Below are 27,265 nucleotides of genomic sequence, written 5' to 3' on the forward strand. Positions count from 1 at the left end.
ATTTGTGATTTAAAAACTGGTCAGTAAGACTTCCCAACTTATGGTTGCATCAAATTTGTTGGAGTGTGTAGACTCAAAAAGCCTATTTCAACTTGGCAACAGTGTCTTTCTTTAGCATTGCAGGGAATTTCCACACCTCCTCCGTTTCTGTGAGATATTTAATTTGCTTATCAATGGGATGGGGGTATATTTATCAATGCTAATCATTTCCTCCAATGATTCCCTATACACAACCAGCTCATTGGTCGAGCACAGGTGTACCCAATACACCAACGGCTTTAAAAGTGCAGCATGGTATCTGAGTAGGTGTTTTTATTCCCATAGCATAGCTGGATCCCTTCTTTCCAGAAATCCAATTAATTTACGCACTCCCTCCTGTTCTTTTAACAGTGAGGTTGAGTCCGCCCAGGTGGTATTGTCCTACCTGGGTGGGGCTAGGTGGTCATATGATGAAGCATGACACTCTATAGTGTGTGAGACCACCTAGTCCGTAAAGGAAATCCACCTCTACAGACCTCATACCACCCCACTTTTCATCCACATTTTACCTTTAGTCGAGGTACAAGACTGGTCTAGTGTCGCAACTGGCACACTATCAATCTACTTATAGTTGCCAAAACCCAGTACTCTCTTTTGTGATTTAGTATTATGTTTGGGGAGTCGAGTACGGCGTGTGTCCTTTTCCGCTCCCTCATACTCTCCCTTTGTGTATTATCAAGCAGAATTACACTGTGTCCAGTTGTTTGTTGTTTATGATTGGATAGAGGGTAGTTCTTGACTGAAAGGTTATTAAACTGCGTGACAGCTTACATCATCAAACTTGATGAGGCAGTTATGAAAGTGAATTTAATGCACATGGATTTGACAATGATGGGTTTGTCAACCCATTGTTACTCTGGGAATTTGGCCTTTTAACAAGTAAGGTAATTTACATAGATTGTATGAGCTGAGCTCCTCTTTCCGCATTTTTTAAGCCATAGAACTATCTTTAGCTTTTGTCTTAAGGGACTTTTATGATGTATAATAAGGGAAGCAGCCTAAACCACGACTCCTTAACAACGAGGGTTGTTATCCATGAAAGCGGAACAATGCTTTCGTGAACAACAACCCTGTTTTTCTCTGCCTTAACCCTGCATGTCTGGAACAATGAACATGCGTGGTAAAGGCAGAGGAAAACAGACTCCGGATCGGAGGGGACGCGGTCAGGTAAGTGGGGGTGGGTTAGTGTTGGAGGGTAGTTTTAGGGATGAGGTGAGGGGTCAGGGTAGTTTGGTTTTTAGGGGCAGTTTGGGGTGGTTTTAGGGGCGTGGGTGGGGGGTCATGGTAATTTTAGGGGTGGGGTTGGGGTAATTTTAGGTTTTAGGGGTGGGGTGGAGGGTCGTGGTAATTTTAGGGGCGGGGTGGGGGGTTGGGGTGATTTTAGGTTTTAAGGGCGGGGTGGGGAGTCGCTGTAGTTTTAGGGGTGGGGGTTGGGGTAGTTTAGATTTTAGGGGGGTGGTTTTAGGTTTTAGGGGCGGGGGCTTGCAGTAATTTTTGGAGTGGGGTGGGGGTTGGGGTAATTTTAGGTTTTAGGGGTGGGATGGGGGTTGCGGTAATTTTAGGGGTGGGGTGGGGGCTTGGGCTAATTTGAGCTTTTAGGGGCAGAGTGGGGGTCATGGTAATTTTAGGGGCGGGGTGGGGTTTTGGGGTAATTTTAGGTTTTAGGGGCGGGTTGGGGGGTCGCAGTAGTTTTAGGGGCAGGGGTGGGGGGTTGGGGTAATTTCAGGTTTTAGGGGCGGGCTGTGGGTTGCAGTAGTTTTAGGGGCGGGGTGGGGGGGTTGGGCTAGTTTAGGTTTTAGGGGTGGGGATGGGGGTGGTTTTAGGGGCGGGTGGTGGTCACAGTAATTTAAGGGGCAGGGGTGGGGGGTTGGGGTAATTTCAGGTTTTAGGGGCGGGGTGAGGGTTTGCTGTAGTTTTTGGGGCGGAGTGGGGGTTGGGGTAGTTTAGGTTTTAGGGTTGGGGTGGGGAGGTTGGGTGCTTTTAGGTATTGGGGCGGGGTGGGGGTTGTGGTAATTTTAGGGGTGGGGTTGGGCGTTGGGGTAATTTTAGGTTTTAGGGGCGGGTGTGGGTTGCAGTAGTTTTAGGGGCGGGGTTGGGGTTGGGGTAGTTTAGGTTTTAGGGACAGGGGTGGTTTTAGGTTTTTGGGGAAGGGGTGGGGGTCGCGGTAATTTTAGAGGCGGGGTGAGAAGTTGGGGTGGTTTTAGGTTTTAGGGGCAGGGGTGGGGGTTGCGGTAATTTTTGGGGCGGGGAGGGGTGTTGGGGTAATTTTAAGTTTTAGGAGTGGGGTGGGGGGGTCGCAGTAATTTTAGGGGGAGTGGGATGTTGGGGTAATTTTAGGTTTTAGGGGTGGGGAGTCCTGGTAGTTTTAGGGGCGTGGTTGGGGTTGGATAGTTTAGGTTTATGGGGCGGGGTGGGGGGTTGGGGTGGTTTTAGGTTTTAGGGGTGGGGGGTCGCAGTAATTTTAGGGGTGGGGGTCGGGGTAATTTTAGATTTTAGTGGTGGGGAGGGGGGTCACGGTAGTTTTAGGGGCGGGATGGGGGTTGGGGTAGTTTAGGTTTTAGGGGCAGGGGTTGGGGTGATTTTAGGTTTTGGGGCGGGGAGGGGGGGCTCAGTAATTTTAGGGTGGGGTGCCAGGGGGTCGCATGCTGGAACCATGCATGCTATTCCACGCATGCCTTTACCAGGAATGCCTTTACAAAGAAAAATCGTTGTTAAGGCATTTGTGGTAAAGGCATTAGGGATAACAACGCAGTGGTTGTTCCGACTGCGTTATTCAGGCATGCGTGTTTCCATCATGCGTTGTTCCGACATACATTTGTATAATAATACACGTTTTTTGGGGGACTCATCTACAAATATGTTTTTCCCAAATTTAGAAAATGGAATCGTTATATAACTCCGATATTATCAAGAAGGCCCTCCAGGCTAAATATTGTCAAAGATATTCATTTTCACAGCTATTATGAATACACATGCAGCTTTGGGAATACACACGACTCTTTGACATGCATTGAGGCAGGGCTCGCTTTTGGGTGGTGCGAGCGGTGCGTACCGGGCGCTGACCTCAGGGGGACGCTGTGTTTATCAATAACTTACAAAACTTGCGATTTAAAAGCACCTCCTGAAAGTTCCTTGTGCGTTTAGCCTTGAAGAAACAATTAAAATGTCAAGATACAGCTTGTGATTAATGTTTCTGCTAGAGAGAGAGATGGGAGTTTTGTCCAGTGGCAGCATTGTCTCAGCATAAAGTAGCATAGAGGGTTAATATGCCTGCTGCAAAAACCAGAACTGTGGAGCACATTTTAGAAAAGTGGCGCTGCACCTAGTGCAGCACCGCTTTTCTTGCACCCCTTTGCGCCCCCCTGACGCCACCATGTGTGCGTCATATTTAGAATACAGTGCACCATGGCGGGAGTTAGGGGATTAGCGTCAGAATTTTTTACGCAAGTCCGGCGCTAATCTTGCAAAGCACCCAGAGGCCCATTGTAATCAATGGAAGCCTCCTTTTAATGCCTGCTCTGAGCAGGCATTAAAAGTGCCAGAAAAAAATGATGCTAAGAAATCTAACAGATTTCTTTGTGTCATTTTTTTGGCCCCTCCTAGCGGGAGGATGACTCCTTTGCATACATTATGCCTGGCACAGGCATAATGTAGCGCAAAGGGTTACAAAGTGGCTCAATAAATGCATTGTACCTCTTTGTATATATGGCGCAGCGTTTTTGGCCTTCTAACGCCCCATTAGTGAAAAAAAATGACCCCAATGTGGTGTTAGAATGGCACTAGGGGCTCTTAAATGTACCTTTATGGTGGTGCTTAATTTGTGCTTGTTGTTTCTGGGGCAGAGGGCTGGCGCTTATTTTTCTTCCTCAAGCATTTACTGCGAGAAAAAGACACATATGGGAAAGATGGAGGAAGAGAAAAACAAAAAAGTGTCACAATGGGAAAAAGCAGAAATCCGCAAGAGTGAGCTGAAGGGGCAGGGAGTGCCTGTAAATGGATTGAAGAGGCCCTAGATGGCTTCAGGATTATGCTGCCTCTGTATTCCGTGTTCACACATTTAATTGCAGCAGCCGCGTGTTTAAGAGGAGCGCTTTGGGCACATGCACCTTTTTATTTACAAATTAAGCAATACCCTATGGGGTATATTTGAAAAAAGTGGTGCTGCACACAGTGCTGTGCCACTTTTCATGCGCCCTTTAGCACTCCCGCTAACACCACCATGTGTGTGTCATATTTAAAATACGGTGTACCATGGGGTAGTTAGGGGACTAGAATTTCTTATGCTAGTCCGGCGCTTTGCAGGATTAACATAAAAAATGTTGACGCTAATCCTGGAAAACTCCCATAGGCCCATTGTAACCAACGGAAGCCTCCCTTTAATGCCTGCTGTGAGCAGGCATTAAAAGTGCCAGGAAAAAATGATGCAAAGGAATCTGTCAGACTTCTTTGCGCCATTTTTTTGGCTCTCCCTAATGGGGAAATCCCACCTTTGCATACATTATGCCTGGTGCAGGCATAATGTAGCACAAAGGGATACAAAGTGCATTGCGCCACTTTGTAAATATGGCACGGCGTTTTTGGCCTTCTAATGCCACATTAGTGTAAAAAAAATGACGCTAGTATGACGTTAGTATGGCGCTAGGGGCTCTTAAATATGCCCCTATATTTCATGTGGCTAGCTGAGTGGATTAGTAAAGCCAGCCTTACAAGTGCTTTAAAACACACAAATATATGTGAAAGGGAGTGATGGAGAGATGAAGGGCACATTGTCCGGGTGATAGTGAGTGAAACCGAGGAGGAGGTCATCGGGTGGGGGTGCCACAATAAACTGTTGCACAGGGCGCCACCAATCCTAAAGCCGACCCTGCACCGAGGCTGGTGTTTTTTAGAAAGTATGGTGCTGTGAATAGTGAGCGTATCAAGGAAGCAAACTCAACATTCTCCCATGATATTTGTTGGAGTTTTTAAATGGGGCAAACAGTGCATTTTATTGAACATTTTCACGTAAATTTCATAAAAGCACATGTTCTGAACAGGCACCCATTGAAAAATGTTTTTTTGTTTGATCTCCAGGCATGTTGGAGCTACACGCACCTCAAGAACGTTTTGAGAAAATGATAGCAAAATGGTGTATTCTTCTACACAATTTCTTTAAAAATTCTAAAAATCCACAACTGTCACAGGCAGATCAAGAAATGCATTCTCACAATTTAGCATCTACATTCACTTCCTTTTATTTTTCCATACTGCCCCTTTGAATTATGTTCTCAATCATATATAAAAAACTGACAACCTCAGTGTAAGAGACGGATGAAAATATGCTAACGTGCAGTAGTGTTATCACTCATGTAACAGAGACCATACAAGTTCAGCCAACAGATTGGTTAGCCAAATTCCACAGGGTAAGTTCTGACAGTTAGTGATTATCACTGAAAAATCAGCTTCAGATGTTTATCTGCAAATGTAATAATTCTATTCCCAAATATTAACTTGTCAGATTATGAAAACACACACATTTTGCTACCGAATATTATCTTTCCATTTTGGGTCAATAAACTCAATTCCCCTTGTCTTAGATTGGATACTGAGGGGTATATTTACTAAGATTTTATGTCTTATTTGCATCACAAAAGTGGCGCAAAACGATGCAAAATCTTTTTTCATCGATTTACTTTCCAGCGCAAAACTTATTTTATGCTGAAAAATCACTGAAATGTTATGCAAAACAGTGCATAGCACTGCTTTGCAATACTTAATGTCAAGGGGGTGTTCCATGGGTGGTGAATGGGCGTTCCCATGCAACCACCCAAGGTTTTTGATGCAAAACCTTAGATACTACCAAAAGGAAACATGGTTTTGCGTCACAAAATAGTGCCATTCCAACAAGGCGCTATCACGGAGAAATACTTTTATTTCTCCTTTCTTTTTCGACTTTGCATGCATGCTGCACTGTAAAGAACACATTCAAAGTGGGAAAAGTTTTAAAGTGTGTCTAAGCATAGTATTTTGTACTGGAATGCTATCCTTCCAGTACAAAACCTATGCTAGACTCATGCAGACACCCTTGCACTATTGTGAAAAGGTGTGTGTGTGGTAGAAGGCAGCAGATTTCTGCGCCGGCACTAGGGCGAGGGGAGAAGAACGCCATATTTCTGTAAATATGGCGCTCTCCTGCTCTCACCTTCTCACACAGGACAGCACAGATTTATTTTGCCTGCTGCGCCCAACTTCGTGAGAATCTAGTAAATCTGGGCCTGGATTCTTGACTGAGATGTGCCAGTTATCAAGAAACTAATCCAAACAACTTTTCTATCAAATCTTGGCCACTGAGTTCTTGGGACAAAGGAGTCGTCATACAACTCTCACTCAACACAAGAAACTGAGACAACCCCTGGGGTAGAGGGTATCAGCATGCATTTATTCTAATAGAAGGATTAGTGATGAAAATGAACAGAGAGTATGCACGAGGAATGGAGACATCTCTGTAATAAATACAATAACCCATCAAATACTTCCCTTTATTGCAGTGCTCTGCGTTGTGTTGCTGGGCTTTCCAGTGTTGCAGAGACTCATTTAGTCTACCAGATTCAACGCCAGATACACCACACAAAAGCAGCTAATCTCCCTTTAAGTGCAAGTTGTACAGATTTAAGTAGCACAATCACCCACTCCCCTTTGATTCATTTTTTTGTGGGATCTATGTAACATGATGTATTTCTGTCTGCGCCCCTAGCCACTAAGATTTCTGTAACATAAAATATAGGTTACATGCTTGAGTCTGAGCATGTCAGATTTCTTTAATAGTAGTCCTTAGCCTATAAACCCTAGATAAACTAAAGGACGATGTAACTCAAGAGTAGCCTTACTGTTAGAAGATTGAAAACTTTAGAGTTTGGCAGATGGGATACTCTATCCCAAATGCAGCAAATATCCCACCTGGTGTATTACAAGTGGCTAAGTTATAAAGGTGGTCATTTTAGAACTTTCTAGTTTGAGATCTGTCTAGCCTGTGCAGTTGTGATCGCTCTTTTCTCAATGCCTTTGCCTCTCACAGGTGGTAAAGTGGAGGTCTTCAAACTGTGAGGGCCCGCCCCACGGATGGTCCTTGGCTGTATTCCCACGTATTCCTACTGTATGCCCTTGGAAGTACTTGTAATTGCAGAAGCCCATGAAGCATGACCTTGTTTGCCTGGCGCATATCCAGGTGTCTTCATTTGAACTACATACAAAAGTAAGGGAACAGTGATCCTGAGTGCCATGGAGGTGAGATCCGTGAGTGTGGTGGCAGGGTGAAGAGGTGACCAAAAAAAGAGCACAGTATTTAAGTATTGTGTTGTGTTTTTTGCCTTCAAGTAACTGCATATAAAATGACACTCAGCCTAAAGGAAAAATAAATGCAAGTTAAACTAATTGGTGGGAAATTTACTCTTGTACTCTTTTACCATATGAATCCACAGTTAATTAATTCAATCACCGCAGTTGTCTCTGTGTGTGAGACCAAACAGGCACACAGTTGAATCCCAGTTTGCGGAGTGGGGAATAATCACTTGTGCATTTATAGTGCTACAAGGTCCCAGCATCTGACAGAAAGCACTGTTATGTTACGTGTATTTGTAAAACCCGCATGGGGTATCCTGGCGCTGTGAATATGTGTCGTTATTTTAAAATTGTATTAGACAATGTAACAGCTTGACTGCCACAAAAGTATGTTGTGTTTGAGATAAAAACAAGAGCTTTCAAAATATATATATTTAGCAATAAGTAATCATACTGCACCAGTGCAAACATGTTTGTACTTGTCTCCATTACTCCATGACTTAGCAGATAGAACTGTCCCATTGCCTCTTAAAAAGAATACATTTTTGTCACCATGAAGCTTTAAGTGAGTCCCTCTGTTAAAGGCTGGTGAGAAGGTGTGTTCTTCCTTGGCTCTCAATAACCATTCCCCCCCCCCTGCTCCCACTTTTGTTTTAGGCGGAGGCACCTCAAGCCAATATTCACTGTTCAAGGACAGCTGTTTTTGTAAAACGTGAGTCCGGGGGGTGGCAGTGAGGAGGCCAACAGGAATCCATTCAGATGAAGAGCCCCTATCCTCAGGACCCTAGGGCCTCAGAGTAATGGCCCAGGAGAAAGATGAAAGGAGCAACATCCATGGGCAGTGCAACGATGTGGCTCAGAAAGGAGGGGCATTATGTGGGGGCTCATTTTTTTGTTTACAAATGGACAGAGACAGTTTCTTAAATGCTCCCAGGGAAGGGGCTATGTATGGGGCTTTTTTTAATGGGCCATCACTACCAGTAGTGCAGCAAGTACTGGGGCCAGGGGTCTAACGGGCCACTGCACCCCAATTATGGCTGTCGTATCACGAAAAAGTGGAGTTTGGGACCCACTGCCCTTAATGCCAAGGTCACCCTTACTGCTATTTTTAAGACAAAGCGGCAGAAAGTATAATTGGTGCTGCAGGTACAGTAGTACCATGACCCATTGGCACGGGGAACCAACTAAAACCAAACCATGGCTGTTTCACTATCCTTCTTTTCTTGTATTAGGGCCCAGTGCTCAGTTGCTATATCAGTGGTGCTTTCAGCCTCGGAGCAATGGAAGCTGTTGTATTTAACAAATGGCAAATGAGCTAGCCTACTTTGCGAGGCAGTGGCTACCGTTAATGAAGCAGGTGCTGTTGCACTGAGGCCCAGGGGACTGAGGGGCCCATTGCATCACAATTATGATGATCTCACTGTGAAAAGCGGCATGAGGGCTTAATTCCTTTCTAACATTATGTTCAATGGCACACTTGCAGGAAAAATGGGAACAACATGTGGGAGCTCATTTTTTTCTTTAAAAATACAGAGCGACTGTTTGATGATTGAAGTGATGGTTAGGTAAGGGGTTGAAAGGGTGAAAGTGGCAGAGGTGATAACCTGCTTCTCAGGGCCTCAGTTATCATTAGAGCAGCAGGTGCAATTGTATTGGGGCCTGGGATTGCGAGGGACTCTTAACACCCCAGTTATGAGGAGCAGTAGTTTTGGGACAAGTAAGGGTTTCTTTGGGGCATTTGCGTTTTCAAAAGTCTCACATTTAGTCTGGGTTATCACATATAGAAAAGTACCCCTGAAATTTTCTAATAAGCCCCATGCTCAGTCCTGTCTCTCCCATTTCCCCTATTCCTTTCCATAATGTTTTGGAGACGACCTGACTTGAAAGTATTTTGCTTAGGGGCTCTCAGGCGAAAACGTTTGAAAAACTCGGGGGTTAGAGGGACTGGTTATCAAGCCTGTCTCTAGCCAAAACAGTGTGATCAGCGCATGGACATGGATCTTTGTCCTCATTAAGCATCACAACTAAGGGAGCATGTGAAAGCTTTGTTTATTAAACCGTGGTCCTCTTCCAGTTTCTGCTGCTCCCATGGTACATTTTATTACGTTTTAAAAGATCATGGTACCAAGCAGCTCCATATGCTTTAGTCTTGCTTCGTTGAGAAGTCTATCAACAATATTCCTAATAATATTGTTAACCTTTCAGACCCTTGCTCACAAGTTACACCAAAATCTGTTATGGGAAAGTAAGGCTCTCATTTACAAGGGCATTCCACCACAGGAACGTCACTTTTACCGACTTTCCGGTGGTGCAATGCTCTGCCCCATATTTACAATTCGGTGTTAAGCCACTTTTTACAATGTCTCTTTGTAAACACGGCCCCTTTACATGCATAACTTTTCGTGAAACGGGCATGCATTGCGTGGGCATTCCACTGTAACACCCATCGTATTTTGGCGCTGCTCCAGATTTAAGAGGATTCGTAAATCTGAAGCAGCACCAAAAACTAACCCCACCCCAGGGTTGCTGTTAGCATGGCATAACAAGGAGAAATACTTTTATGTCTCCTCCTTTTTGCTTTCCTATGTGTGCTGCATTCTGCAGCACACATAGGAAGAGTAAAGCTCCATTAATTATTGTTTATGTGCAGGAAGGTGACTCCTCATGCACATAAACAATCACTAAATAATGACGATTTGCTACTCTTATGTGTGTTGCATTGCGCAGCACAGGTAGGACAAGCAAATCACCATTATTGATTGTTTATGTGCAGGAAGAGACACCATCCTGCACAGAAACAATCATTCCCTGAACGCAGGAATCCTTGCACTATGGTGCAAGGGTGCCTGCGTTGGTGCTTAGCAGCTAATTTTAGCACCAGCGCTAGGGAAAACACAGGGGTGTGCCAAACTATATTATGTACGGTGCATCCTGGTGTTTCTGAAGGGAGGCAGCATGTCGTTGCCAAATTTGGCACAGCGCTGTGCCACTTCTTAGCAATGCAGCCCTAACTGTGCTGTTCCGAGCCGCTATCCCATACTATTTCTATGTGCTATCCCTCCTTCTAGGTGCTATATTAAGTGTTCACAAATACTAGTTCATTACACTCTTAATCAAAAGCATATTATTTTCAAGAAAAAAACACTATATTTCTGCTGTTATAAAACCTTTTTCATTTCAATGTGTGTTTGATGTCCACACATCAGTTTGTCATTTTCCTCTGGCACTCACATGTTCTACTTCCACATATGGATAGATTCTGTCTTGCATGAATCATCTTCTCATGTCATGGATGCCCACAATATTGCTAGAATTATCACCATTATTCCACAGGCAGCTCGTAACAGGGGTTGTGGGTGCCCATAATATGCTAGGAATTACCACCATGACACAAGGCACAGCATTGTCAAAGGTATGGGCCCCACCATGTCATGGATGCCCACAACATAGCAAGCATTACCACATTATTCCAGGGCCAGATTGACATCAGGCCTGGCATAATCAAGCTGTAGCTGCCCACCATATGAGAAGAATGACTGGCATTATGCCAATTTGTCTACAATGTAAAGGTGTATTACTGTGGTTGAGATGGAGATGAAAAAGGAGGACAGAATGCGTTGAATAAAAGCTAGCACATAGAACAAACTCTTACCTTGGGTCCAGTCATCAGAAAATTGTTCACTGACCTGGAAGAGACAGACCAAAGAATTAACGGAGTCACACACATTCCAATGTTGCTCTACAGAAAATGCCTGAAATTCCACATTTTTGTTTCCACAAATTCCACATCAGTGAAAGTTGCAATGTGGAAAATAGGATCTCTCTTTCCCTGCCATCCCCTTGTCTTTCTCTCTCTCACACTCTTTCTCTCTCTCTCTTTATATATATATATATATATATATATATATATATATATGTATATGCACTCACACACACACACACACATATATATCATTGAGATGAAATGCTTCCCATTAAGATAAACTATCCAATCCACAAGTGTTGATGCTTTTACAAGCAAATGTACATAATGCTGTATAAAAATATAGGTTATATGTATTCAAATTCACATTTTACTAAAGGTTGCCAGGCAAAAGTAGTCATGGTATCAACATTTTGCAGAGGCAAAAAAGTAACACCTTAACGATGATCCTGTGTCACTGCCATGCGAAGCATCAGGTATTAAACACCTAACACCCGCTGCAACAGTTAGTTTGTTGTATTTTAATTCTCATACCAACCTTTACTGCGCTGAAGGAGCAATGAAACTATTCACCCAAGAAGTAAACCCACATACTACGGTATGGAGCTAGAAGCACATCAAACACACACCACCTTGAAGTTGGACTGAGCTCTACAAAACCAACACATCTCACCCTCACATCTCACCCACCGCGATGCACTCTAGCACATACTGATCAATTCTCAATCCATACATCATCACACACAGCTTTACAACTCTAATTAGGCACTTTGCATCAGACAAACACAGCATATAAACCTCCACTTTCACGTCTCTCAACAGACACAATCCGAACTAAACATGTGATTCACTTCAGCCCTAGCAACATACACCCTCTAGACACACATTACACCCATATGCCAGCACCCAACACTGCCACTCCCATCACCTCTTATATATCAAGTTATCAATGCTAACAACAAACCCAAAACACAAACACTACACAAGCTGCATTCACTACACACAAACATCCCACCATTCCCTACTACTAAAGGCACCGCATTCACCAAAACACTGAGGTACTGATTTAAGAAAAGTGGTGCTGCACCCAGTACAGCGTTACTTTTCTTGTGCACCTCAGGGCCCCCCAAAAACAACCATGTGTGCACCGTATCTAAGATAAAATGCACCTTGGTGGTAGTTAGGGAACTAGTGTCAGAATTTTTGACGCTAGTTCTGAGCTTTGCAGGATTAGTGTAAACAAATGTCACGCTAATCCAGCAAAGTTTATTGAGGCCCATTGAAAACAATGGATTGCCTCCTTTTAATGCCTGCTCTAAGCAGACGTTAAAAGTGCCAAAACGAATGACTCAAAGAAATCTCTTAGATTTCTTTGAGCCAATTTTTTGTCCGCCCTTACAGGGGAACGCCCCTTTTGCATACATTATGCCTGGCGCAGGTATAATGTAGCGCAAAGGGTTACAAAGTGGCTCAATGCTTGCATTGCTCCACTTTGTGAATTAAGCACAGCGATTTCGGCTCAGTTGGGCCATATTAGCATAAAACAAATAATGCTAATGTGGCGCAAGGAGGCGCTATGGGTTCTTAAATCTTCACCCGAGTTCTTATCACATCAACAGCAACACCTGCCTTGCCCACCTTTCCAAATGCCGCTCACGCATTATTAACTAAAGCACAGCTTCACTTGCTTCAATTCTCGCTTCTTTTCCCATATATAAAGTTCGGCATCACATCACCTGTACTAGGGCCTGTATGCTTCACTATGCCTATGCACAGCACACCGATAAGATAACCCAAATACTCGAATCCAATCACACTTTGGCAGGAAAATCTTAGACCAGAACATTCTCCAAACCAGTTAAGAACAGTTCTGAAAACACAATGCTACTCCTAATCCTCTTGACAGTTGAAGGCATTAAGACAAACAGTGTGGTGTGAGGTGTTAAAGTTGAAAAGGTAGTATACAAGTGTTTCACATCAACTTTATTATTATCAACATCGTCGTCATAATAAAGGACATTTAGAAAACGACATTTGGCCCCGAGGAAAGTCACACACAGCATGCCAAACCTGTATGTACGATCTACACGCCCCTCTTATCCCGAAAAAACGAAAAGACAATAGGCACCACCCCCAATTGGGAGATTTAAAAAAAAAACGACACTTTAAGCCTATTAAGGCATGCCATGTGCTCGGATAGCCATATCTCTAATGACCAATAGCCTGCAATCATTCCTGTGCTTGAAGATGGAGAGCAGACAGCAGAGCAAGAGTGTGGGGACACAGTTCTCCTTTATAAGTTCAATCAGTGCTTTGTTAGGAAAGGGCTAGTGACTGCTTGCTTTTCCTGAGTACTGCAGGTTGGTAGATGATTGGTGTGTGGTTCAAGAGTGAGGGTGGCTGTGGTTTCAGTTGTTCAAGTGGTGGCGTTCTGGACAGGACCTTTCCTTTTGTGTGTCTGAGTGATGGTACAGGAAGACTGAATGACAATCAGATGCAGGATCTCATTGTGCCTATGTTGTTGATTCTTCAGCCTAGAGACAGCCCAGTACTACCTGTCCTGTGAAGCATTTATTTTCAACCTATTCACTGACAAATGAGGGTGGTTTGTGTGTGCACTGGTGTTCTCTTGGCTTACAATGATATTGCAACACATGCAAATAATGTTGTTTATTTCTATAGTTTGCATGTAATCTCAAAAAGCCTCCACAATAGTCATAAAAAACCTTGCATGAAAACTGACATTGATATAAAACTTTTGGTTGTTGACTTTCCTTTTTCATTCAAATGACTCTCTTATTTCCATCCTCTACTTGCCTCTTTTCTCTGAGCACAGCCTACTCTAAGTCACGTACGTTTGCTTTCATCTCTATTATTGAATCAATACAAATTTCCCACATCTCATTTCCAAGATCACCTCTCCTTTGAAAGTCACACCCTTTAAACCTAACAATATCTAATCTCCTACAGCTCACCTATTAATACCACCAACCAATGCCTGAATTCACATATCCCCCCTTCCGCTGAAGATCACGCCTAATGCTTATTAATTTAACCTACCACATGGAAACAGGAGTAAATACATGGCATGATTTCTTTAATAGTGCAACACTAATCTAAATAACCAACAATAAGACAAAAAAACTCTACTAACCATGGGTTCCACAGCAGCATTCTGCCAGACGTAATGCACTACAATACCTTATCAGGATTAGTAGGTGCTATATAAATGCAATTACAATGCAATGCAATATATATAAAACGCACACTAATCCCATATCACTCAACGGTTGGGCAGTCGACTGTAGTACATGCAGACGGCATAATCATTTCCTCATACTGCTTGACACTTTCACACTCACATAAAACGAAACTGATATTGGTATTGTTCATCCTTGAGTACTGTACCCGTCCATTGCAATAAACCACGCACCACAAATGAACAGGTATAAAACAACGTAAGAGATCTGCCACATACAGCTGGCAATGGAGGACTTTAACTTGGTTTATCACTGCAGGTCTCAACTAGTTACATACCATAACTGCCTTTTGACATCTCACAAAGGCAATTACATGGGGAATGATAATAACAAAGTCCATCCCAGCAGATTTATGATCTATGTCTTCCTCCAACCTACACCTGGTCAGGAGCATAAACTTTCAATTTTAAGCAAAATATCTCAGAATGGACAACCCGTTGTAGTAACAGCTAAGTGGACTGTGAAAAAAGAAATACCATAAAGGGACCTACAGAGCTGCTCAAAGCCACAGGCTTACTGAAAACAATAAACTGCTCACCTGTCTCTAACACTTCCTCATTCATCACAGAGCTAAGAGTTGCATCCCATAACACGATAACTGCACCTCTGTGGCCTTTAAGCATGACATGGAACACTTCCCACAGAGAACGTAAACCAAGACAGCACCCTTCCAACCACACACCGTACATGGTGTAACATGCTACCCATGTAGGAAAGTGCTTTAGCATCCCACATAAGAGTAGAACGCGCTATATAAATGCTGCAATACAATACAATACATGGGCATGTTTTTTGTTTTATAATCCAAATCTTTTTGTTCTTTTGCAACACAGTTACGTTATGTACGATACTTCTAGTATACACATGTTTTCTAGTTTAATCGTTCAAACTGAAACCTGTTTTTATACCCAGTGTCTGACCTAACATTAATTTTAGGCCTACGCTGCCCTGTGGTTGTGTAATTCCGTCTAAATGTTCTCATAAACATCATGAGAAAGACAGACAATCTGTTTCACAGTTTTATATATTGTGGTAGAGACTACAAAAATTCTAATAATGTGCACGGAGAACATCATTTTCCAAAGATCTAGTTTATGGAGGTTACCTTGCCTGTTAGCAAGATGTATCTCTTTGGCACCTGCTGACCGCTCCAAGAACAGATGCCATCACCCTAAAGACAGCTATCCCTGTTGGTATTACACCTCTCACTGTGATTCATTTCTAGTGAATTCTCTTTAGGATAAGATATCTGTGTAAATAATGTTTTGAGATACTGACCTTGAATACTGTTTGCCATTGTCAATGTGACCCTGATCATTGCTAATATTTTGCTACAGCTACTACTACGTGAAACTGAATTAAGGTTAGTAGAAAATTCACTTGTTACTTTTTCCAAATCAGGGTGACTGGCAAAGGAGGGTCCCACCTACAAATTATTGCTAGGGTATCTGTCAGGTCTGATTTGAGTATAAGTCTGTCTATGGATTTTCCTTCTGGTATACACAGGGAGGTGTTGTGGGACACTTTCCCGTTTCCTACACTCCACATGGACCCGCAATTTATAAGAGTAGATGCTCCGGCCCGCAATCAATATGCCAGGTGTGATCAGAATATTTGTGTGGATCGGGTAGAATCTTTATAACCTGTGCATTACGGTTAATTTAAATGACTTGGTTTTAATGTGGGTGTTCTACTCTTGCACCCTGCAACTTGTTGTCTTTCAGCTTGCAAGCTTAGACATTTACTCGGCGATTTAATCCATTCCACGCTGTGCAGAAAGGAGCTCAGAATCCAGGAGATTAATAACAATTATTTAAACTGAGTGTTCAGAGACTATTGCCAAAATAGAAACATGGAAGTGGAAAGCTTCAGAGCTAGTGATGGTGCACCACAATTCACAAGAGCATACCCTGGCCTTCTAGGCCCCTACACACTAAACACATTTAGTATATCTTAGACAACCCTTACCACATGCAACCAATACACCTTTGCAAAACCAATATTTAGACTTTCAACTTCCAACCAAAAAGCAAGCAATAGCTAACCATAACACCACACACCGTTAGTCGTTTCTCACCTAAAAATGGTTATACTGAAAAGTTACAGGCTGAACAGAATCCCTTACCATCGTATAGAAAAACTCTTCACTAAGTCCATGTAGGTGACAAACCACGGCCGCACTGACAGCACTGTCACAGACATCAACCTAGAAACCACAGATATATATAACAGTCTCTCTGCTCACAACGTTGTATCATAAAACAGAACCCTGGCTTGAAATGCTTGTCAAAATGCACGTTACCCAGGTTGAGGAAAGGAAAATTGATATCCTCCTTGGAGATAAAAATGGAAAGCTAATTCACATACATATCCATACACACAAAATGCTACAAAGATTTTGGTAAATCAAAGGCCTAGAGCACTGGGATTAGTCGCACCTACTCTGTCACTGTCAACATGGGGAACCTGGCGGCAGCTGACCTGCCATGCCTTCTCATTGCCTGTCCCCCTCCCAAGGATAGGCTGAGTGGCTTATGGAAGAAACAGAGGACTAACTGGTCTTAAGAGGCCCTACTAAAATATTATTCTAAGTCCCTGGGCATGACGGGTGCTCTTCAAGACATTGCAACTCCAGCAACCTGGACTGGCCAGTGCATAGTGCCACTTCATCATCCCGATAACATCAGGCCATGCGGAGGTATGCCAAGAATATATTTATTTCTTAGGCATTATTGGGAGTTGGCCTATAGCTATAGGCCCTCTCCTACCTGTGTCAGGGCCAGGCCAAGCAGCTACTTTATTGCCTTCTGGTCATAAGCAGGCCAGTGAGAAGGGGTGTGCTCACATTAATTGTTTCACCTCTTTCACCTTGACCATACTAGGGAGGCGAGTGTGAAAGCTCATGGAGCTCTAGTTCTCTTTTCGGAGTAGGCTCCTGAGTGGCCTGTTATACTACTCTAGTTCCTGGCTGAACACTATCTAGAGACATATGTAGGACTCAGGTAGGCCTTGTTGTATAACTATTGGGTGGGAACGTACCTAAAATAGCAAACAGGAGTGTACCCGTGCTCTGAGTACCCCAGATGAATGTGAAACATGGATGCTGATTTTTCTTGGCCCATCTCACATGTTAATCTAGTGTGTGTGCAGAAGCCAAGGCCTGTTACTGCTAATGTGAGATCTAGTTTATGTTCTGTGACTTGGATTGGGAACAAACATGCCCTCATAAGTGACAAGAGACTACTGTTCATATGCTGGGTAGTGGACATGAAGCAGTGGTGGCAGCATAGCAATGTCTGTGAACTAATAGCACTGAGGAAACCTTTTCTCTGCTTCTTAATGAGTGAGGCTAACTGGCCCCACTTATCAAAGAATCCAATTAGATGTGACACCCAGGCCCTTCCACTGATACTCTGTGAACACGCAGAGTCCATGTATATGAGATGTGGATGGTAGCAAGACACCAATATTTCGTTAGTGACTAATCAATGGAACCATTTTGAATACTCCCTGGTTTGACGTGGCACAAGATGGAGGTTGGAATGCAGCTTCCTGAGACAGTTGAAATGTACTGCCTTCATTCCTGGAACTGAAGGGAGTAGACCCAGGGCCTTATAGATTCTATGAAGACCTTTAGCAGGGGAGTGCTGATTAGTCTGTCCTGAGCACTGCTATTTGGTGGATGGTAAGGATGAAGAGGTGATGCACATATTCTGTTGTGAAGGGTTAGGACATTTCTAGGGAGGACATCCATTTTGTGCTTCCGTGTTTGCTGCTTCAGAAAGGCTGATGACATGCAGCCAGGCCCAGAGACTTCACACATCATTCTGCCCATGTTTTGTAATACTCTTACTTGGACCCAGCATCATGACTACCTGTTGTGTGAGCCATCTCCTTGCACAAAAGCTGTGCCTGCAGTGCAGACAGAAAATGTAATTTGAAAGTCAGCTACCAAAAACCAGTTACAGGACTTTATACATTTGATCAATATCCCTGTCAAACAAATGAGGAAAAGTGTGCTACAAATCAGTTCCAAGGTCTTCCTGACCAAGGAAGGGATTGCTTGAAGAGCTGCTGTGGTCAAGATCTGGTGTCTTCAGGATTGCCAGTAGCTAAAAGGTGAGGGGACATCGCCTGAAGTCTGCATACATTGCTGGAAAAGTTGTAGGTCTGCCTTGTGCCTAGAAGCTTGACTGCCTGCTGCGACTGGGAAAGTGAGTGCCCAGCCCTGCAGAAGGAGAGGCTGTCCAGAAGGAGAAGCCTTACTGTGTTCCCAGCATGTGGAGCATTCAGAAGTTGACTTGCACCAGAAACAAACCTTCATCCACCTGAGCGGTGAGGGGCCAACGGCCATCACTGCATGGTTCATGTAGCGAACTGCCTGAAGTATCTAGTAACCCGAGCAACAGCATGCCATCCAAGTTCCCTGAAATGTGAACCGATTTACTTGCCCTGCCTCTGCCTCAACAGGTGGTGTAGCTTGCAGTGATGCTGTCATAAGGGGAAACCTGCCCCATTGGCCGGGGCCAGCAAAGGCCAATGATGAACACGTCACCCAGACATGCTATGCTGTTTGTTCCGAGTGGCCCATGTAAGTATTGAGGCTGACACGCACGATCCTACACCACTGATGAAGAGACTGAAATTACAACTTTGAAGAGTGCATCAGAAATCACCACAAAACCTGGGGCCTGAAAACAAAAGACTGAGAGTCTTTATCATGAGCTCATTTAGATAAGCTTGCAGTTAGGAGAATAGCAATTGCCAGTGTGAACTCTTTTGCTCACAAATTGAACAAAACAATCTCTTGGATTACCCAACATGGTAAATGTATGGAAAGCCTAACAGTGATCTTGCAACTGTGCCTGAATATTGCCTATAGTCTATTATTACTGGAGAGTGCCATATTATATGGTGAAACACTTATCTAGAACACATAAATGGATTTGTAGAACCCTGTGGCTGAATCCATATTTATCTGTGTAATGTTTAACGTTGTTGTGACATCAGAATACTTCTGTTTTTATCCCAACAAACACTGGCCTGGACAGTGAGCTATTGCTTCTGTTGGTTGACTTTGAGTTCTGTCTCTCTGCCCTCGAACTGCCTCCCTCAGAAACCTTTGACTGCTCACCTTTCGTATCCTGAGAGCGAAATGCAGAAAGTGTGTACTTGGCTGAAGTTTGCAGATCCACAGTACGCCAGATCCTATGGTACCAGACACAAACGACCCCATCCACCACAGTTGTTGCCTAGTAGCCCTGATCAGTCCTGTGCCCCACTGAACATTCATGTAATTGTTATGAAGAAACCAATGGCATGAGCCTGTAACTTGTTCCCCCAGGTTAGCTGATGTAGGTGACATCACACTAATACTCCAGGTAGGGGTAGGCGCTTGCTGAGCTAATCTTTCTAACATTGGTTGGAGTTTCACTCCTTCCTGCCAAATTGGTTGTGCACGTCTGGCAGCAGCTGTGTGGCTGGAAAACATATAGGACCCTATTTATACTATGGGGGTCATTCTAACCCTGGCGGTAAAAACCGCCAGGGCGAATGACCGCGGTAGCACCGCCAACAGGCTGGCGGTGCACCGCTGGGCATTCTGACCGCGGCGGTTCAGCCGCGGCCAGAAACGGAAAGTCGGCGGTGTACCGCCGACTTTCCGCTGCCCTTGAGAATCCTCCATGGCGGCGGAGCGCGCTCCGCCGCCATGGGGATTCTGACACCCCCTACCGCCATCCTGTTCCTGGCGGGTCTCCCGCCAGGAACAGGATGGCGGTAGGGGGTGCCGCGGGGCCCCTGGGGGCCCCTGCAGTGCCCATGCCAATGGCATGGGCACTGCAGGGGCCCCCGTAAGAGGGCCCCAAAAAGAATTTCAGTGTCTGCCTAGCAGACACTGAAATTCGCGACGGGTGCTACTGCACCCGTCGCACTCCAGCAACTCCGCCGGCTCCATTCGGAGCCGGCTTCATCGTTGCTGGGTCTTTCCCGCTGTGCTGGCGGGCGGCCTTTTGGCGGTCGCCCGCCAGCACAGCGGGAAAGCCAGAATGGCCGCCGCGGTCTTGTGACCGCGGTGCGGTCATTTGGCGGTAACCGCATGGCGGGCGGCGACCGCCGCCCGCCGCGGTTAGAATCACCGCCTATATGTTTTCCAGCCACACAGCTGCTGCCAGACCTGCACAACCAATTTGGCAGGAAGGAGTGAAACTCCAACCAATGTTTGCAAAGACGCAATGGACAGAAAAACAGCGCAAACTTACAAAATACGATGTATTTTGTAAGTTTGTGCCGTTTTTGTGTCAAAAAGCGGCGCTAATGCGGCGCTAAAAAAGTATAAATATGGGCCATAGTATTTGGCTGACAGGCTTATGGGAGTTTTGAGGGGAGCTTCAGAGATGAAGGAGCTAAAGTATAGCTTTTTCTCCATTCTGTGTAGTTCTCAAGCTGTTGCTCAACTTCAGGATGATTCTGAAAATGGATGAACTGCAGTGAAGTGCGTGCCACTACATAACCCTCTAGATGAGAGGCCACTGATTGGTTTGCCTCTGAATCCAGTCTGTGTGATCTTTGCCTGATAGCTTCAGAAACAGTCACCATGCTGTCAGTCTGCTATTCAAACAGACATTAAGCTAAGTCAGTATTTCCTGACCCATAATTGGGAAACCCGTGTACCACGAAGAGCCAACTATCTATGGGACTATTGAGTTTAAAGACTACTTTTCCATTTATTTTTTAACGCTAGGGTTACTAATGCTTTTATGTCATTTTTTTGCGATCCAGAGGCTGTTTTAAGCTGCTGCAACCTGTGACACAATCCAGTCTGCCATAGTCCCTACCTTGCTATCTTTCAGGAGGTTGGGACCAATATTCATACCTATTTCTCTGCCACTGCACCTCTTCCATCAGTGCAAAGGACTAACTGATCTGGGTTTCCAGCTACCCTCATTTCACCCTCGTTTGACCTTTGCTGTACCAGCAATAATTTGTGAGTAGTGCACTCAAAGAAATTGGAGTATTAGTTAAGGGTGAAAAATCCCATCTCAAATAAGAATCCCAATCTTTGCCAGGGTGAACCACTGAAGTCAATAAATACACCTGTACTTGTAACCCTCTGGTAGCTTTAGTCAGGTTAACTTACAGACAATATGTAAATTGTTAATGCAGTACTTAAGGAGTAATAAAGTGAAAACACAACACATGAAAAATCCCAAACCAATTAGGATAAATAGAGAATATTTTATGCATACAAAATGATAAACAAAACAACAAAAATCCAATAAGTAGAACCAGACATGAATTTCTAAAGTTTGAAATAAAAATAGCACCACAAAGCTCCAGCCGCAGTTATCTGGTCACACTAGACTAGGTCGAAGACATCATTTAAGACAGATCACAATGGTGCCTGGGTCGGGTACAGGGACCAAGTTGCCCTTGTGAAAAATGTACCTTCTAAGAGAAAGTGGTCATTGACAAGGCTGCAGGGCAAGCTGCAAATTAGAGCTGAAGTGGGGCTCAATGATGGTGGGTAGCTCAAGAGTAGGGTCTGAATTCATTCACTGATGAAAGCTGGAAAGTCTGAGTGGGCGTCGTCCACAATTTGTGCTCTGGATGGCCTTAATGTAGATCCACTGCTGCTTGGTCACAGTCCTGATGAAGCCCCCTATGTTCAGACTTAGAAACTTTTCTGGAAGTCATATCTTCTTCAGCAGGGCGAACCAGCAAATTGAGGACACCCGTAATTTACCGTCATAAGCTGCTGCTTGGATTATGACACAGGTTGGTCTCTAGGAATAAAGTTGGCAAAATGTTTCCAAGTCCCACTTCTTGCAGTTGGAGACAGGAGGAGTACACTCTAAGGCCAGCCAATGGCCCAGGACCTGGGGGACATAATTTGGAGGTTATTACTCACTGCTCCAGAGGTCAGAAACACAGTCTAGACAGGTCTGTTTGCAACTGGTCAGCTGCGCAATTGCAGGGAGAGAGGCCTCCTGAAACCTGTTGTGTCCTTGAGCTCAAACATAAGGTCACCCAATTGATCCTTGGAATTCCTTCGGGGGTCCTGTGCCCTGGGTTCAAGGCAAGTAGGTACAGTTTTCCTTTAGGTTTTTCAGGTAGCAGGGCAGCTCTCCTTCAGATTCCTTACAGATCCAGGAGTTGGTCCGAGGAGAGGTCTGTGGGATCCACATTTATACCTAGTGTCAGTCTGTGGGTGAAGGGCAAGCCTTACTCCATCCTCTAAACCATACCATGTAAAATCTTTATTCAGCTATTTAGCCATAAAAGCACATAAAAGCCAATACAATCAATGAAATATACAGTCAATTTGATAAGTTCTTTGTGCATTCAGTTGATCTGTTAGCAATTTCTTTTAATTTTGATGAGTATAAAGCGAAAAAAAATATATATATATAATCCAAATGGTAACATCAATATACATTATTTGAACTGTTAAGTAATTTGTTAGTATCGTTTTTAGCAAAAAATCATCATTAATAATCAAATTCTTATCAATCTACAATTTTAATTTTAAAACATATGGAAGAGAGTCCCATCTACTGACACTGATGGTTTACTAATCAAATAGTCACTCTGCCCTCCTATGATGGAGAAAAATCTTAGGGTGGGGAGAAATAATAAAAATGGAGTTTCCACTTGTGCAAACAACCATCTCCCACTTAAAAGTTGTTGGGAAGCCAACTACTATATGATAGGCATAATAACTCTTTGATGTTATACCCCTGTATGGGGGCAGTGTCCTACCATCAATCAATCAATCAGGCATTGCTTATATAGAGCAGCTACTCACCCATAAGGGTCTCAAGGCGCAGGGGGGGGGTTTGAGTAGCTACCATCAGTGACGTGGTTCTCCAAGAAGCCATGTCTTCAACTCCTTTGTGAAGTTGGGGAGGGAAAACGTTTCGTTGGGGTGAAGCGGGAGGGTGTCCCAGGCCGTGGCTGCAATGTGGGAGAGAAAGCGTCCCCTGCTTTTGATTTCCTGATGTGGGGTACTTCGGTGAGGGAAAGTTGAGCTGATCGGAGGGTCTTGTGGGGTACGTGGAAGTTTATTTGGCTGTTCAGGTAGGCTGGTCCGGTGTCATGGAGGGCTTTGTGGGCATGGATGAGGATCTTGAAGGTGATTCTTTTTTCTATTGGAAGCAAGTGAAGTGTTCGCAGGAGCTGAGACATGTGGCAGTTTCGGGGCAGGCTGAGGACAAGTCTGGCGGCAGAGTTCTGGATGTTCTGTAGTATGCGGGTGAGCTTCTTGTTGATCCCGGCATAGAGCGCATGGCCATAGTCTAGTCTGCTGGTCAGAAGGGCATCTGCGATGGTCTTTCTGTGTTCCAGGGGGATCCATCTGATGGTCTTGCGCAAGAGGCAGAAGGTGTGGAAGCAGGTGGATGTGACTGAGCTGATTTGGTGGTCCATGTTGAATTTGGCATCCTGGATGATGCTGAGGTTTCGGGCTTGGTTCGTGGGGGTGGGCAGTTTTCCTAGGGTGGGTGACCACCGTGAGTCGTTCCATGTGTCGGGTTGTGGGCCCATGATGAGAACTTCTGTTTTGTTTGCGTTGAGTTTGAGGCAGTTGTTTTTCATCCAGTTGGCTACTGCTCCCATGCCTTTGTAGAAGTTGTGTCTGGCTGTGTTGGGTTTGTTTGATAGGGAGAGGATGAATTGGGTGTCTACGGCGTAGGAGACAATGTTGATTCTGTAGCTCTTGAGGATGGCGGCCAGTGGGGTCATGTAGATGTTATACAGAGGAGGGCTGAAGTAGGATCCCTGGGGGACTCCACAGGTGGTGGGTGTGGGGTCCGAGATGAAGGGGGCGAGTCTCACTCGTTGGGTTCTGCCGGAGAGGAAGGAGTGGATGCAGTCGAGGGCCTTGTCTCTGATGCCGGCTTCGTGAAGTCTGCGTTTCAGAAGTGGAGGGAGACTGTGTCGAAGGCCGTCGATAGATCTAGCAGGATGAGTTCCACCGTCTCTCCCTTGTCCAGCAGGGTGTGGATGTGGTCGGTTGCGGCCAGGAGGGCTGTTTCGGGGCTGTGGTTTTTTCTGAATCCGGATTGGGAGGCATTGAGGATGTTGTGGACTTCGATGAAAGTGGCGAGTTGGTTGTTGTTGGCTTTCTCAGTGACTTTCACTTGGAATGGGAGCAGTGAGATGGGCCTGAAGTTTTTGAGGTTTGTGGGATCTGCCGAGGGTTTCTTGAGGAGGGGGTTGATCTCAGCGTGTTTCCAGTCGTCGGGAAGGAGGCGTCAGCTTGGGAGCGGTTGATGGTGAGGCGGAGCTTGGGGGTGATGATGTCAGCAGCTCTGTTGAAGATGTGGTGGGGGCATGGGTCCATGGGGGCCCCGTAGTGGATGGACTTTATCGTCTTCAGAGTGGTGACGGGGGTCCAGTTAGTGATCGTTGGTTTGGTGGTTTTGGGCTCCGTTGGAGGGGTTTCTGCACGTGAGTTGTCCTCATTGAAGCTGTCATTGATGTTCTTGATTTTGTGGTAGAAGAAGGTGTTGAGTCTGTCACATAGGTTTTGTGAGGGTGGGATGTCTGTTGTTTCACTGTTGGGTTGGGTGAACTCTTTGATGATGCTGAAAAGTTCCTTGCTGTTGTGTGAGTGTGAGGAGATTCTGTCTTGTATTGCTTTTATTTTGGTGCTTCTCATGGGTTAGTGGTGTGGGGTGGCTGTTCTGAAGTTGTTTTGGGCTTCTGTGGAATTCGTGTGTCTCCAGAATTTCTCGAGTCAACGGCAGGTGCGTCTCGATTCCCTGAGTTCTTCAGTGAACCAGCTGGCTTTCTTGGTGTGGGTGCTGTTGTTTTTCTTGAGGGGGGCTATGTTGTTGGCGCAGTCGACGATCCATTTGTGCAAAGTGCGTTCTGCGGTGTTCGGGTCGTCGTTGTGTGCGAAGGATGGGGCGGAGTTAGCAAGTGTGTTGGTGAGCTGGTCATCGGTGACTCTTGCCCAGTCTCTGCGAGATGGTTGGTGCCAAGGTCTGAGGATGGAGGGTGTGTTGAAGATGAAGTGGATGCAACAGTGGTCTGTCCATGGAAGTTCGAAGGTGTGGCTGAAGGTGATTGATGTTCCTGTTGTGAAAATGGGTTCGAGGGTGTGTCCTGCTGAGTGCGTTGGTTCTGTGACAATCTGTCGGAGTCCTAGGAAGTGGAGATTGTCTAGGAGGGATGTGGTGTTGGGGTCTTGTAGGTTGTCAAGGTGGAAGTTTAGGTCTCCTAGCAGGGTGTAGTTGGTGGCTGCGATGGTTAGTGTGGTGATGCAGTCCGTGATGGATTCGGAGAAGGGTGTGCGGGGTCCCAGTGGGTGGTAGATGAGGGTTCCTCCGGGGGTGGATGTCGGGCTGGTCTGTAGTTTGAAATGGATGTGTTCTATCAGGCTAGTGGGGTCTTCGGAGTGTGTGCTCTGCCGGATGTTGGATTTGTGGCCGATACTCCCCCAAGGGCGGCTGGGATGGGCCTTCCGGGTGATCTTGTATCTTTGGAGAATGGCAATGGCGATGTCCGAGCCTGAGGTGGTGTTGGTCCAGGTCTTGTTGAGGAAAGCGACGTCCGGGTTGGTGCTGTCAAGGTCCTAGATTTTGGTGGCGTGTTTGTGGAGGGAGCAGACATTAAGGAGGATGCACTTCAGAGATTTCGAAGTTGGTGTGATGTTGCGATTGTATTGTGCTGGGCTCCAGGTCTTGGTGAAGGTGTGGGTTTGGGGGCAGCAGAGGCAGCTCAAGGGTCCGAGGTTGTCCGCTGGTGATGCCTGCTTACAGTTGTTGTTGCGTCCTGGGTTGAGTGCGATGAGTGCTGCTGGCGTGTAGCGGAGGTGGGTGGCAGGTCCACGGGTCCTGGCGCTAGTCGTTGTCGTGGATGGGCGCATACAGGCTTGCCTTTTTGCGCCCGCACAAGGGCCGCCATTAAGTAAAAATGACGCAAGAATGGGGGGTGGAGCTGCAGGACCGGCAGCAGCGGCAGCAGCGGCAGGGTGAAAGAGAGAGAGGATGGGGGTGGGGCCCCAGTGGCAGCAGCAGCGGGGAGATTGAGAGAGAGGAGAGAGAGAAGCGAGAATGACAGGAGTGACGAGAAAAATGAGGAAAAGATAGAAGAAAGCGCAGAAAGCGAGAGGCATAAAAACAGCACACTAAAAGAAAAACGAGGAGAAAAGAGAAAAGAGGCAGAGGGCAGCCCAGTAGAAGAGCAGAGCTCCCCCACTAGATACCAGGGATGAGGCACAGGCAGAAGCCTGCTGGTGGAGGAGGCCTGGAACTTCTGACTGAGGTCAGAGTTTAAGTCAGAGGGGCTTCACTTGCTGGTGGAGCTACGCGGTGACAGAGCCGTTCACTGACTAGGTCGGTGAGGTTCCTTTTCCTCCCGCACAGCGGCTATCATTAAGTAGGGAGGAGGGGAGGAGAGGAGAGGAGAGGAGAGCTGAGAGGCGGGAGCAGGAAATAATGCGAAAAAGTGGGGCGGGCGCGGGTGCAGTAGCAGTGGGGTGAATGAGAGAGAGGAGGGGGGTGGGGCCCCAGTGGCAGCAGCAGCGGGGAGATTGAGAGAGAGGAGAGAGAGAAGCGAGAATGAGAAGAGTGACGATAAAAATGAGGAAAAGATAGAAGAAAGCGCAGAAAGCGAGAGGCACAAAAACAGCACACTAAAAGAAAAACGAGGAGAAGAGAGAAAAGAGGCAGAGGGCAGCCCAGTAGAAGAGCAGAGCTCCCCAACTAGATACCAGGGATGAGGCGCAGCCAGAAGCCTGCTGGTGACCGAGATCAGAGTTCAAGTCAGAGGGGCTTCACTTGCTGGTGGAGCTACGCAGTGGCAGAGCAGTTCACTGACTGGGTCATTGATCATATACCTGATATATATCAAGTGCACTGAGCACTAAAGAAATCGCTGGGTCAATGAAGATATTTATCTATCTATCAATCTCCTAAAAATGGGCTGCTAAGCCTGTACC

At 45.4% G+C, this 27,265-nt stretch overlaps 1 protein-coding gene across 1 annotated transcript in view; it reads right to left on the bottom strand.

Annotated features, from left to right (window-relative positions):
- The window catches only part of WNT8B (Wnt family member 8B), a 522,248-nt gene that overhangs the window by 248,425 nt on the left and 246,558 nt on the right, over positions 1–27,265 (bottom strand). Inside the window, exon 2 of the mRNA XM_069240365.1 lies at positions 11,009–11,042. Coding sequence (XP_069096466.1) covers positions 11,009–11,042 — 34 coding nt within the window. The remainder of the gene's footprint in view (positions 1–11,008; positions 11,043–27,265) is intronic.

The sequence above is a fragment of the Pleurodeles waltl genome, chromosome 6, assembly GCF_031143425.1.
Source record: "Pleurodeles waltl isolate 20211129_DDA chromosome 6, aPleWal1.hap1.20221129, whole genome shotgun sequence".
Taxonomy (NCBI): Eukaryota; Metazoa; Chordata; class Amphibia; order Caudata; family Salamandridae; genus Pleurodeles; species Pleurodeles waltl.